This window comes from Crotalus tigris, unplaced genomic scaffold (genome assembly GCF_016545835.1).
Source record: "Crotalus tigris isolate CLP2741 ecotype Arizona unplaced genomic scaffold, ASM1654583v1 scf7180000017666.379230911805:20528666, whole genome shotgun sequence".
NCBI classification, from domain to species: Eukaryota; Metazoa; Chordata; class Lepidosauria; order Squamata; family Viperidae; genus Crotalus; species Crotalus tigris.
The window spans coordinates 3,288,623-3,303,445 of record NW_024096552.1 but is presented as its reverse complement, the minus strand read 5'-3'; the positions used below and the strand labels follow the sequence as shown (position 1 = coordinate 3,303,445).

At 44.1% G+C, this 14,823-nt stretch overlaps 1 protein-coding gene across 11 annotated transcripts in view; it reads left to right on the top strand.

Annotated features, from left to right (window-relative positions):
- Window positions 1–14,324, top strand: part of LOC120305102 (tenascin-X-like) — a 146,875-nt gene extending 132,551 nt beyond the window's left edge. For all 11 annotated transcript variants that reach the window (XM_039336510.1, XM_039336502.1, XM_039336511.1 and 8 more), the window contains 6 exons: window positions 480–612; window positions 734–885; window positions 4,367–4,463; window positions 7,632–7,793; window positions 9,677–9,840; window positions 10,220–14,324. In XM_039336510.1, coding sequence (XP_039192444.1) covers window positions 480–612; window positions 734–885; window positions 4,367–4,463; window positions 7,632–7,793; window positions 9,677–9,840; window positions 10,220–10,318 — 807 coding nt within the window. In that variant the 3' untranslated portion in view covers window positions 10,319–14,324. The remainder of the gene's footprint in view (window positions 1–479; window positions 613–733; window positions 886–4,366; window positions 4,464–7,631; window positions 7,794–9,676; window positions 9,841–10,219) is intronic.
- The last annotated feature ends 499 nt before the right edge of the window (window positions 14,325–14,823 follow it).

Sequence of the window (14,823 nt, the reverse complement as noted above, 5' to 3'; positions counted from 1 at the left end):
TTTCTGTTTATAGATGAGCACAATAGGAGCTCCATTCCTTTCCTGCTAGAAAGCTTTGTCTATATCAGTGGTTCTCAACCTGTGGGTCTGGACCCATTTGGGGTCGAACGACCATTTCACGGGGGTCGCCAAACAAGGCTGTCCTCCATTTTTCCCCCCTTTTCTTTGGCCACGCCCCTGGCACCCGGTGATGTATAAGTGGTTGGGGGTCACCACAACATGGGGAACTGTATTATGGGGTCACGGCATTAGAAAGGTTGAGAACCACTGGTCTATAGTGTCTATAGTGCTTATTTCTGAAAAAAAATAGGGCTGGCCACTAGGGGGCAGGTTGGTTTTAAATTCAAAGAATAGCTACCCGTATATTCTGGCGCATCTTATGCCGGAAAATACGGTATATTGTTCTCCATAGAGCTGCAACTCAGAGCGCTTATATATTGCCGGCCTAAATTTCCTCACCTTTATTTTGTTCTCCACAGGAGATCCCTCTGGATGCTTCCGTCACCTCATACGAACTTCAGGATCTGATTCCTTCCAGCCGGTACCAGGTCCAAGTCCAGGCAATGAAGAGGGACACTCCAACAGCTCCCATATCCACTTCTTTCACCACTGGTAATAACATTATAGGCTCCCTGATGTGTCTATGTTTGAGACAGACCACCTATGACCCTTTTAGATTTCCTAAAGACCCAAATTGAATGGATCCAGTGATCATCCTTTCTTTCTTGGACAGGGCACCTGACGTACCCCTTCCCTCGGGATTGCTCGGAAGAAATCCAGAATGGGCCAGGACCTTCACGAGTAACAACAATTTATCTAGGGGGCAACCGGGAACGTCCCTTGAAGGTGTTCTGTGACATGGAGACAGATGGGGGAGGCTGGATTGTGAGTATGAACAGTATGGTCGGTGATGGTGATGGTCAACCTATAGTTCAGTGGTTCTCGACCTTTTTAATGCCGCGACCCCCAACTGGTCGTAAGTCGAGGACTACTCAACCGGTCGTAAGTCGAGGACTACTCAACTGGTGCAGCACCGTTTGCAGACTGGAACTTTTGGTGGGCTCAGCAGGGCAGAGACAGCCTGGACAATTCCTATCGGCTTTTGAAAGCCAATAGAATTAGACTCTATTAAAGAGAGTCTATTCTATTGGCTTTCAAAAGCCAATAGAATAAAAGGGAGTAGCACAGCTAAGGAAAAGGGGAAAAAAAATGGTGGACTGCGTTGTTTGGCAACCCCCGTGAAATGGTCGTTCGACCCCAAATGGGGTCCCGACCCACAGGTTGAGAACCACTCTATAGTTGCTTGAAAAGGAATCCTTGTTTCCTCCAGCCATGATTTAATAATAACAATAATAATAACAATAACAATAACATTAACAATAAAAGTTGGAAGGGAGCTTGGAGGTCATCTAGTCCAACCCCCTGCTCAGGCAGGAAACCCTATACCTGTGGTGGCGAACCTATGGCACGCGTGCCAGAGGCGGCACTCAGAGCCCTCTCTGTGGGCACGCACGCCATGCCCCGGAGATGGCAATTGTCCCTCTTCAACCAGCTGCCCGCTAGCTAGCCGAGGTCCATGTGGCTGGATGCATCCCAACACCCATGCGCTCATTGGACTCTGTGTGCAGGGGCCGATGGTATCAGGCAGCAGCTGTCCCAGCCCCTGCCTCGCCTTGCCCTGTGACAGTGGCTCCCCCGCCCTGCCTTGCCTTGCCTCACCCCGCAGGACGAGCCTCCTGCCCACTGCCCCACCTGCCATAGACCCCCTGGATTTCCCCCAACCCTGCCCAGCCCCCACGAGCAACATCGAGGTGATCACGCCCACCTTGGCCACACCCAAACAGTCTGCCATGAGCACCACAGCCATGCCCACCTGGCACCTGGCGATAAATAAGTGGGTTTTGGGTTGCAGTTTGGGCACTCGGTCTCTAAAAGGTTCACCATCACTGCCCTATACCATTTCAGACAAATGGTTGTCCAGTCTCTTCTTAAAAGCTTCCAGTGTTGGAGCATCCACAACTTCTGGAGGCAGGTTGTTAATTGTTCTGACTGTCAGGAAGTTTCTCCTTAGTTCTAGGTTGCTTCTCTCCTTGATTAGTTTCCATCCGTTGCTTCTTGTCCTGCCTTCAGGCGCTTTGGAGAATAGCTTGACTCCCTCTCCTTTGTGGCAGCCCTCTTCTTCATGCATGCTGTTTTTTTCAGCCACAGATGTTGGCAGTTGAAGAATTTAAAATGGTGGGGTTAATGAAGGGAAACAAATGGAAGTCTTTTTTTTTTATTGAAAATTTTTATAAATTTTTACAGAAAAACAAAAAAAATAACAATACAAGAACAACATAAACAAAAAACTAACCATAACAAAACAAAACAACCCTTCCCCAACCCCCCCAAAACATCCACTCCCTCCCCCCCCCCGGAGCTTCCCAGAGCAGAATATAGGCTTAGTTAAAAAAGAATTTAAAAAGTTATATAAAAAAAGAGAATATAACACTAAGATATATGTATATATATAAAAATAAAAGTTATAAAAAAGCTAAGTGATATTTTTTTATATCCAATTTAAATTGTATAAACTATCCATTTATCCCAAACAGCAAGAAATTTCTCTTGCGATTGTTCTTTTAAGAAAGCCGAAATCTTTGCCATTTCCGCCAAATAAGACACTTTAAGGAACCATTCCTGCAAAGTAGGCGAAGATTCCTTCTTCCAATATTGTCCTACTAACAGCCTTGCGGCTGTGATCAAATTTAACATCAATATAACCTCCTTTGTATCACAATCAGTAACTATACCTAGCAAGAATAATTGTGGAGTAAATTTTACCCTCCTTCTAAAAATTCTCTGAATATTCCACCATATCTTAATCCAAAAGGCTTTTATATCTCTGCACGACCACCAAATGTGGTAATAGGTGGCATCCATACAGCCACATCTCCAACATTTAGGCTGTAGGTCAGGGTACATAAAAGACATTTTTTGTGGATCAAGGTGCCATCTATAAAACATTTTGTAGAAATTCTCCCTTAAATTCTGTGCTTGTGTAAATTTAACATTCCTCACCCAAATGGTTTCCCAGGTATCCAATAGGACTGGTTCACCAAAATTTTGCGCCCATCTAATCATACAATCTTTAATTAATTCCGTTTCTGAGTCCAATTCCACTAGAACCCCATAAATTCTCTTAATATGAGTTTGTCTTTGATCCTTCACTTGCTTAATAAAATTTTCATCTTCTCTGAGAAAACCCACCTTACGATCCATCTTCCATCTGTCTACTAATTGCCTGTATTGAAACCAAGAATAAGTAATATTTTCATGTACTAACTCTTCCAGTAATTTTAACTGCCAATTTTGTCCATCCCATCTAAGTAATTGTGTGTAAGACACCGTGTCCATTTTAACACCTCTTTTTATTCCTTCTATCGCATGCCAAGGTATAGCCCATAATGGTACTTTGAAATCACTTTTATAATATTTTCTCCAAACCCTAAGTAAAGAAATTCTTATAATATGAGATTTAAAAGCCCGATCCACTTTTTTATTAAATATTAAATAGGCATGCCAACCAAAAAGTAAATCCCATCCCTCCAAATGGAGTATCTCAAGATTTGTTAAATTTACCCAATCACTGATTAATGTTAAAACCACCGCATCATAGTATAATTTCAGATTCGGTACCTTGAGTCCACAAATGGAAGTCTTTAAAGCAGCATCCTTCTCCAACTTTCCAAATATGTCAGACGGGAGATCCCACCATCCATAGCCAACATGCTATTCTTAGAGAATGGTCATTTTGAGCCAATGGATATACAGTAGAAGGTGCCAGATTAGAAAAGGACTTTCTAGTGCGGAATTTTTCCAAGTTTAAGATGTGCTTGACTTCGACTTTCGGAATTCCCCAGCTAGCCCAATTCTGGGAATTGAAGTCCACAAATCTTAAATCTTAAACTCTGCTCTAGTCTTTAGACCTAGAGAAATCATTATGAAGTTGTGGGACACGGAACCACAATAGAACCAAACTTTCTACTGATCAAATTCAGGACCGGTGAGAAGATAGTCATCTACAAAGAGCACAAATAACACACCGGAAACATGGCAAAAACTCTGCCTCTTACTTATTTGGGTGCAATGTTGTGACTCACATGTGAAAAGGTCAAGCATGTATACTGATGTTAGGACTGCATGTTCCATAATCTGACATACGTAGATGTTTCCATATATTGAGAAAACCTGCTCTCAAAAATCACGTGGAAGAATATCTTGGGGTTTTATTGCTTTCTGGTAATCTGATTACTGTCCATTTTCTTTCCTTCCTTCTGCGTCATGGCATCCTCATTCTTCTCCTCCTCCTCTTCCTCCTCCCCAGGTCTTTCAACGTCGGATGAACGGTGAGACGGATTTCTGGCGAGACTGGCAAAATTATGCTCTTGGTTTTGGCAACCTCACCCGGGAATTTTGGCTAGGTAAGTCTGTAACTTTGCCTCTCCTCATCTCTCTGTGTAGTCAGATATTACCACAATTTCAATCAATTAATCAGAATAGAACTGGAAGGGGTCTTGGAGATCTTCTAGTCCAGTGGTTCTCAACCTTTTTAATGCCGCAACCCCCAACTGGTTGTAAGTTGAGGACTACTCAACCGGTCGTAAGTCGAGGACTACTCAACTGGTGCAGCACCGTTTGCAGAATGGGACTTTTGGCGGGCTCAGCAGGGCAGAGACAGCCTGGACAATTCCTATTGGCTTTTGAAAGCCAATAGAATTAGACTCTATTCAAGAGAGTCTATTCTATTGGCTTTCAAAAGCCAATAGAATAAAAGGGAGTAGCACAGCTAAGGAAAGGGGGGGAAAAATGGCGGACTGCGTTGTTTGGCGACCCCCGTGAAATGGTCGTTTGACCCCAAATGGGGTCCCGACCCACAGGTTGAGAACCACTGTCCTATACCATTTCAGATAGATGGCTGTCCTCTCTTTTCTTAAAAACTTCCAGTGATGAAGCACCCACAACTTCTGAAGGCAAGCTGTTCCATTGGTTAATTGTCCTCACTATCAGGAAGTTTCTCCTTAATTCCAGATTGCTTCTCTCCTTAATTAGTTTCCATCTATTACTTCTTGTCTTCCCTTTTGGTGCTTTGGAAAATAAATTGACTCCCTCTTCTTTGTGGCAGCCTCTCAAATACTGGAATACTGCTATTACATCCCCCCTTCTTTTCTCTAGACTGGCCAAACCCAATTCCTGCCACTGTTTTTCATTTGTTTTTGTCTCCAGGCCTTTAATCACCTTAGTTTTTCTTCTTTGCACTTTTTCCCAAGCCTCAACAACTTTTTTGTAATATGCTGATCAAACCTTGATGCAGTATTCCAACTGTGGTCTTACTAAAGCTTTATAAAGCAATATTTATTTATTTTATTTATTTATTTGAGACTTATATACCGCTTTAAGTGCAAGCACTCTCTAAGCGGTGTACACCAGTAAGCAATGTATATATATATATATATATATATATATATATATATATATATATATATAGGTCTTTGGTTGTTCGGGTTTTCTCCCGCGTAAAATTGGAAGTGTCTTGGCAACGTTTCGACGAAGTCAAACGTTGCCAAGACACTTCCAATTTTACGCGGGAGAAAACCCGAACAACCAAAGACCTATATACAAATACCCGCGAAAACCTCAGAAAACATATATATGTTATATATATATGTTATATATATATATATATATATTTACATTGCCCCCAACAATCTGGGTCCTCATTTTACCTACCCCGGAAGGATGGAAGGCTGAGTCAACCTTGAGCCAGTGAGATTTGAACCGCTGACCTGCTGAACACAGTCAGCTAAAGTGGCCTGCAGTACTGCACTCTAACTGCTGCGCCACCTCGGCTCTTATTCTATTTTGATTCTATGCCTCTGTTTATACAACCCAGGATTGTATTAGCTATTTTTGGCTGCTGCCGCACATTGCTGGTGCATGTTTAAATGATCGTCCACTAGGGCTCCCAAGGTCCCTCTCATCCTTATTGTTTCTGAGTCAGGTTTTGCCTACTCTGTACTTGCACCTTTGGTTTTTCCTGCCTAAGTGTATATTAAATTTATATATCCACATTAAATTTCATGTTGTTGGAGAGGGCCCATTGTTCAAGTCCATCAAGATCTTTTTGGATCCTGAGCTTGTCTTCTGGGGCGTTGGCTATTTCTTCCAGCTTAATGTCATCCTTCCTGTCTTTTTACAAACTGGAAACCGAGGTTGAGAGCCAACAGATGGCTTGTCTCAGCTGAACCCATTTCTGGGCTTCATGCTTGAAACAAGAAAAGAATGAAACTTTGATTCTGACAATCTTGTTACAGAAATGGCTAGCATCACTAAAATAATTGTATGTTGTACTCTACTGAACCAAAAAAAGTTGAAAGTCAATGCTTTTATCTTTCTCTTTTACCTGGCACTCCTCTCTCCCTCTTTACTTTTCCTCATTCTCTCGTGATCTTCATTTCTATTTGTATTTTATACAGTAATAATCTTTAATATTATTTTAAAAATAGAAATGATAATAAGGCTGTACTGCCTTTCCACCGGTTTCATAAGGCAGGGCTTTTCAACCAGTGGTATGGGTACCACCTGTGGTACATTGGCACCTGGCAGGTGGTACGCGACCATCCTATAAAAGTGGGAGCAGGGGAGGGGAATGAGCTGAACTGGTGGCAGCATTGCACAAGCCTGAGCGAGAGATGGCTGGAGCTGCAGGGCTGTCAGGGCTCAGTGGAAGTGCCCGGATCAGTGCCGCTTTCCAGCTGATCGGCGCTTCTTCGGGGCTGTCAGGGTTCAGTGGAAGCGCCAGGATCAGCGCCAGGCTCCAGCTGGAGCTTGGCGCTGATCCTGGTGCTTCTGCTGAGCCCTGAAGAAGCACCAATCAGCTGGAATGTTGCAGCATCTCCAGGGTTTTGTGATTTACATTCAGATGCTTGGCAACTGATTCATATTTATGACGGTCACAGTGTCCCAGGGTCATGTGAAGTGACCAAAACCTGCTGCAACCACCGAGCAGATGGGGGGAATAAAAACCAAACACCCCCCACTCCACCCCCGCTGCCAATCCTCAACAGAAATGCTCACAACAATGAAAACCTCGGACAGGAGGAAGAGCGCTGCCGGGCAGGCAGGCTGGTGTCTTGCTTGGCTGTGGCTTGAGGGGCACTTTTTTCAGTGCCATTGTAACTTCAAACAGTCACTAAGCAACAGTCACTGTTGTAAGTCGAGGACTACCTGTACTTTATCACTTTTTTCCTTTTTTTTTTGGTCATCAAGTTTTTGACACCTTGCAAGGCGACTGGTGGTACTCAGATATTGCCATATCCTAAAAATGGTATAATGGGTGAAAAGGTTGAAAAACCCTGTCATAAGGATTCCACTTGTAAGTTTCATCTCTTTTGAAGGACTCCTTCTTTAACCTCCTTCAGACGATCGATTATGTGCCATCAGATTGTTGCTTGGTGACCACGTGGATTGATTCTCTCCATGACGATGTGTCCTCCAACCTGGGGACTCTTCCCACGGGGCCTTTATCACTACTGTAACTGAGTCTGTCCTTCCGAAGACTCATCCTCCCTTTCCTCTTTTTTGGATTCCAGGAAATGACGCTCTGCACCAGCTGACATCTTCAGGGGACTACGAGCTACGCGTGGATCTCCGTGCCAGGGATGAGTCCGTCTACGCCACCTATCAGAGCTTCCGTGTGGACCCACCCGCTGACTATTACCGCCTGCATCTGGGCAGTTACCGTGGCACAGCGGGTGAGCAAAGCCCTGGGACTGTGATTGAGTAGGGCAAGGCAGTCTGAAAAGGAGCGTCTCCTGTGCTAAAACCAGCAGGAAAATGAAGCAGCTTAAGAGATTGCTTTCTATATTCTGTTCTGCGTTACCGATCTACCCTCCCCAGCTAATCGTGTTGCTTCTAGTTGTTTCGCATCCGTCTGTATATTCGGCGGTTCGGGGATCATCGCCTCTCCTGTTGTCGCTCTCTTTGCTCTCTTTGGGCGTGACTGGATACACGTTGCTGTAAGCTGGTCCCCCAGTGTTTCCTGTCCTATGGCTGTTTCCCCCCCCCCGGTTGTGTATATGGCACCCCTCCTCCCATCATTGGTTCCTGCGCGGATCACGCTGGGGATTTCTCCCCTTCACCGGTCGTAGTTCTTTGCTGTTGCATGAGCCCACAGTTCTGATCTTGTGTAGGCTGCACCCACTGCACTCGTTTTGAGTTGTTGTGCTGTTGTTCCCACTTCCTTAGTGCCTGATAAGCAGGCAGTAACTCTTATGTGGCGATTAATTGAGTGCTCATCCGATAGCCAAGCCTCCTTCAGCAACCGGCCACCCTTGGTGACATCCTGGATGATTTAGCTCTCTATTTAGGTCTGAGATTTGAACCTGGGCCACTTGCACGTTAGGCAGCTGTATTAACCTCCAGGCCACAGGTTTACCTCACTTCTGTCAGCTGTACAACAAAGGATACATATTAAGTGTTTTCCGGTGAAACCGGTCTAATAGAACACCTGGTCTGCCCAAATATTACTTCCCGGAAAACACTTAATAGCTAAATAGCTCGAAATAGCTATACTAGTCTCCCTTTAACTCTTTGTTGGCAAAATCTAAATTTAACACAGAAATAGTTTATTGCAGTAGCGACTTTAGCCTGTAAACGCTCCTAGATTGAGGATGAAAGGCAAAAGTAATATTTGGGCAGACCAGGTGTTCTATTCTAACACCATATATGTGGTGTTAGAAATATGGGAAGGACTAGAATCCTCAGGCATGGGTTTTAGGAGTGGGGGATGATGGGAACACCATGTCTTGATTTGAATTACCACCACTACGAAGAGCAAAGCTTGAGTTTGGAGATGGGTTCTACATAAGTCCTGACCTTTTTTTCCCTACTGGCCAATCACCCAAGATATGATCACGTGACTTAGGGAGTTGCAGTCATTGTTACTCCAAAAATGAATTGTAAGTAGCTCTGAAGAGGCCCATCGTAACTTTGATCAGTCGTAAATCAAGGACTACCTGGAGCAGAAGAGATTCACATGCCCAGGGAAGAAGAACAGAATAGAACAGAACAGAACAGAGCTGGAAGGGACCTTGGAGGTCTTCTAGTCCAGCCCCCGCTTAAGCAGGAGAACCTATTTATTTATTTATTTATGAGACTTATATACCGCTTTAAGTGCAAGCACTCTCTAAGCGGTATACACAAGTAAGCAATGTATATATATATATTTACATTGCCCCCGACAATCTGGGTCCTCATTTTACCTACCCCGGAAGGATGGAAGGCTGAGTCAACCTTGAGCCGGTGAGATTTGAACCGCTGACCTGCTGAACACAGTCAGCTAAAGTGGCCTGACTGTCTAGCCTCTTCTTAAAAACCTCTAGTGATGGAGCGCCCTCGATTTTTGAAGGCAAGCTGTCCCACTGGTTAACTGTCCTCAGTGTTAGGAAGTTTCTCCTTAATTCCAGGTTGCTTCTCTCTACAATAAGTTTCCAACCACTGTTTCTGGTCCTGCCCTCTGGTGCTTTGGAGAATAACCTGGCCCCCTCGTCTTGAGACGTATTTGTGGGCAGCCAAAAATTCAGGAGGGAGGACTGGCTGTTTTTCACTCTCACTTTCCCATTTTCCTCCCGCCCAGGTGATGCCTTGAGCTACCACTCAGGGAGCGTTTTCTCCACTCGGGACCGGGACCCAAATCGAGTCATCATCCCCTGTGCCATCTCTTACCGTGGGGCATGGTGGTATCGCAACTGCCACTACACCAACCTCAATGGGCTCTACGCTAACAACCGTGATCACCAGGTAATTGGTGGGCAGGTGGGATGGAGCAAAAGACCGCTGTACTTTTTGCGGGGGGGGGAGAGCAAATGATGTAACGGTATGTGGGAAAGACCTTGGAAGACTGAGCCAAAGGAGCCACCAGGAAAAGTTGTAAAATGGGGCAAAATTCTGTTAACAAATGTTTCCCTTAGCCACAGACAGGGGGCTCAATTGCAGTCGTAAGTTGAGGACTCCCTGTATAACACTTCCATCTCAGTTTCTCTTCCTCCAAGTTCATTGATCTTCTTTTTTGCGTGAGGGGAGGGGGAAATCTAGATTTTACAGATTTGGCTTTGTGTTTCTCACGTATCCCCCCCCTCCTTTCTCTCTCTCTCTCTCTCTCTCTCTCCTCCAATTCCAGGGTGTCAACTGGTTTAACTGGAAAGGATTCGAGTTTTCCATTCCTTTCACTGAGATGAAACTGCGGCCTAGCAGCTTCCGCCCGCTGCAGCGGTCGTGAATGGGATGCAGGATAGACTAAGGGAGAAAGCCGCGGAGGGAAAGCAGCGACAACAGCAGAAAATCCCAGCAATGACCCCTTTGCAACAGGATACCTCACATCCGGCCTCTGTTCTGCTTCTCTGGCCCATCCTGAGGGGAAAAAAAAAGGAATGCATAGAAACCAAGGGGGAAAAAAAGACCTTTGGAGACTTGAGAAGACCCACCTCAGTCCAAAGGAAGAGAGATTGTTCAGAAACAGAGTCTGAGAGGAAAAAAGCAATTAATCTGACTACAGGCAGTCCTCCCCCCACTTAGGACCACAGCTGGAACCAAAATCTTTTTATTACCAAGCAAGGTGATTGTTAAGTGGGTCGCAGCCAGTTTTACGACCTTTTTTTTGGGCCATGTTTGTGAAGTGAATGAACGCAGCCACAAGCCGAATCGTGCAGTCGTTAAGCAAATCTGATTCGCCCTGTTGGCTTCGCTTGTGGGAAGGCCGCAAACAGTGATTATAGGAGCCTGGCCCGCTGCGACCGTCATAAATAACATGCCGGTCATGCCTAGCTCCTGAATTTCGATCCCATGACTGTGGTACGAGAACTGGTTGTAAATCACTTTTTGGGGGGCCCTCGTAACTTTTTGAATGGTCATTAAATGAATGGTTGTAATTGGAGGAGCACCTGTGATTTCTTTTTCTTTTTTTTTTAAGGAGAGCTTTCAAGAGAGCAAAGAAATCAGGTTGGCCAGCAAAATTTCGGCCACCAAGACCCGGTGTCCTTCCCTTCCCTTGGTTCCTGGGTCTGGGGCTCCATTAGTTTGCAGCAGGCAAGGCTTGATTCTAACCCAAAGTCTCTCCTCCTTGACTCCTTTTGTTCCTCACCAGCTAAAAACTTTAGACCTTCCCTCTCTGGACTTAGTCTCAGTTCAGACCCTATTTTCTTCCTCCTGCCAATGTTATTCAAAATGGAGTTAAGCTACTTAAACATAAGTAGTTGGTGAGCGCAGCTTGACATAAAAGCACTTTTAACGTGTGTTTGGTTTTTAATTCCTTGGGGAAGCCTTGGGAAGTCAAGGTATAGCTCGTTCTTTCCCCTGTAAGCTTTTTGCTTCTTGCTCCATAGGCTTTTCCATCTAAAGGCAACGGATCACTGAAAGGCAGAGGAACCAAAACTGAGAAAGATTGCAGAGTGGGAAAAGAACTGAAGGAAATTGAAAAGTCCTCAGATTCATTCTTGTCACAATAATAATACCCTGAAAAATCAATAGGCCCGTTTCTTAATTTTGTACACTTCCTCTCTTTTTCTTATACTAGGTTTCAGGGATCAAATAGCACGTAGACTTATATTCCGCTTCATACTGCTTTAAAGCCCTCTCTAAGTGGTTTACAGAGTCAGCATATTCTCCCCAACACTCTGGGTCCTCGTTTTACTAACCTCAGAAGGATGGAAGGCTGAGTCCCCCTTGAGCTGGTCAGAATCAAATTCCTGGCAGTGAGCAGTGAGTTAGCCTGCAATACTGCATTCTAACAACTGGGCCACCAATGCTCTTAAATCAGGATGACTTCTTACTTAAAAACTGAGCTTCTATTTACATAAATGTTTTCAAGAAATTCCGGCACATAGAAGTCTAGCATTTTAAGATGGCAAGGCCAAATCTTTTCTTCTTTGCTCTCAACTTTCTCTAAGGTAGAGGATTTGTTTTAAAAGTCCGGTCCAAATCGAAGTAGACTCTTTCAGAAAAAAAAAAAAAGAGAAATTTCCTGCCTTTTAGCAGTACATAAAACCTTTTGATGGGGCACCTTATAGGGAATAATTGTATTACTAGCTTTAAAATTGTAAGGTGCTTGCTATCCCAGTGATTCTTAAACTGAGGATAGTTACTCCAAAGCTGATAATTTGGGCATATTCTTGGCGTTAATGGAGCAACTTGTAAATACTGTTTGAAAGTTGAGGATCCAGTTTGGAATTGCTACTGCTAAAACACTTGTGCAAAAACAACAGAGTCAGTTTTTGGGGGGGAGGAATAATGACATTATTCAAGATTAGGAAAAGTATTTGGGCCAAACAGTTTTAAGAACCACTGTTCCTTTCCTAACCTGGGTGCCTTTGTGGATTGGACTAAATCCATCCAGAATTAAGAGAAATATAGCTGATATAACTGGAGTTGGAGAAAATCTGGGGCGAGTATTAGGATTAGCCAGAATATGCAGGCTAAAATCAAAGAGGGGCAAATGCAATCCAGTTGTGGGAACGACTCGCCAATTGAGCTGTCTTCTAAGCCAAATGGGGACCAAATATATTTGGTCCATTTCTTGAATCCCTTTAGTGGACCAGACAGGCTTCCTTTGAAAGATTAAAAGAGATCAAAACGAGCATACTTTTTAATGATTAATTTACTAATAAGCTAATACAATCAACAGATTTCGAAGACAGAATTCCCAGATTTGTTTAAACGCCAAATGCCAACAGTCCTGATTGTACCAATAGAAAGAGAATATGTGTAGCTCAGGATGGAGCTGTGGGCTCCTTGGTGCTCTCTGAGCTTGCTTGTTTTCTTGCAGACATTTCGTGACCAAAGGAGGTAACATCAACTAGCACTGATTACCTACAGTAGTTTAGATTACCTAGGTCAGGGGTAGGCAACCTTGGCTCTTTTATGACTCATGGACTTCAACTCCCAGAATTCCTGAGCCAGCCATGATGAGGGGAAAGGGAGAGGTTTCCAAGCTGAGCCATGCTGGCTCAGGAATTCTGGAGCTGAAGTCCACAAGTCATAAAAGAGCCAAGGTTGCCTACCCGTGACCTGGGTCATTACCTAGTTTGGTAAGGAAACATCTGCAAGAAACAACAACAAGCACCAAGAACCACAGAATCCTAATTGTAACCAGACAATGCTAGGATTATAACTTGGAAAATGGGAATGCTGATAAAACCCTAACATTCTATCTCCCGATTTTTTCCTTTTTTCCAAATAGCTTTAACTAATTAGACTTCCCTGCAAATCATCCCAACTAGTCATTACATTACAGAGCGGTTCTTTTTCTTCACTGGAAATGTGGAAATGTTAACGGTTGGTCAAAGAACCAAATGTTTGAACTGAACATGGCATTCTTATCCACCTATCAAGTCCTATCTCAGGTTCTTGGGAAGACGTCAATAGATGGATGAAAAATGCCAGATCAAGTCTAAACATCTGGTTGAGGATGCAACCAGCCGCAATTCCACTGCGATCTGATCATGAAGCACAATTGAAGACGAGTGTTAAGGTGACAATTTCCAAGACAAAAATGCAAGCCTGGTTCCAGGATAGAAATGTTGGAGAGGAAACCAGGATCTGAAGGGGGGAGAGAGAGTTTGACCGGTGATCCAACCTTTAATCTGTCCATCATTCTCCACAAGGCCCAGCTTCACATGGCTCATCCAGCAATTTTTTGGGCTAACATTTATGACTTGGGCAAAGGCTTTTGTTTGAACTGGTTAAAGATGAGGCAAGCAGATTTGTCAATTTGGCTCAACACAATGTGGGAGCAAAGTTGTGTTTCTTTGGGAACTTTGACACCCATCGGGTCAAGCCACCTGATAGTAGAAGCAAGTGGAAGCGTTCCCAAGAAGTTCTTTCTTCTTCTTCTTCTCCTTCTCCTTCTCCTTCTCCTTCTCCTTCTCCTTCTCCTTCTCCTTCTCCTTCTCCTTCTCCTTCTTCTTCTTCTTCTTCTTCTTCTTCTTCTTCTTCTTCTTCTTCTCCTCCTCCTCCTCCTCCTCCTCCTCCTCCTCCTCCTCCTCCTCCTCCTCCTCCTCCTCCTTCTTCTTCTTCCAGGATTATCAAGGGAATGTTGCACTCAGAAAGGGTCTTTACAACTTGAGGCAGGGCAGGATATTTGCACAAACTGGGTGGGAGGGAAAGGCAAGCTGTAAAGTATTGTTTCTTTATGAGGGGGTAGAATAAAACCCTTCTATAAGAGTTATTTTTTAGATCGCGGTGAAAAAAACCTAAAGTTTAAAATAAAAATCAAATATTAAAAAATCGGAGGACCAGTGATGTTCTTCTCCTTTTGTGTGTTTGTTTTTTCAATGGCCACTTAGTCTGGTGGGAAACAACTTAGAATTGGTGGTAGCTTTGCAACTGATCCTTTTGATTCACGTCGAAGGTGGCGAAGTGGAATTGTCCCTAACCCAAATAGGAATTGGGGGACCTCCCCGCGAAAGGGGGTAGATGTGAGGTCACCTAGCAAAACAACCTAGAATTGATTGCTTCGAAGCCCTGTCTAATTATTATCAATAACAAACAGGGGCTGAGTCCAAAGTAGCTAAGATTCTCGGGGGGGTCCCAGTATTATTGTCAGCCCATTCCAACTTTGTCCTGACTCAAATCTATTGTTCTCATGGCTAAGATCTCTTTCCTTTGGCCTTTCTCCACTTCTGAGTTAAAAGGGCTCTCTTCAACCCACCCCATTCCCTGAATCAGCAGAAACTATCCTGGTATAAAATAGACTTTTCCCCACTACTGATCGCTTTTCTCTGGCTTATT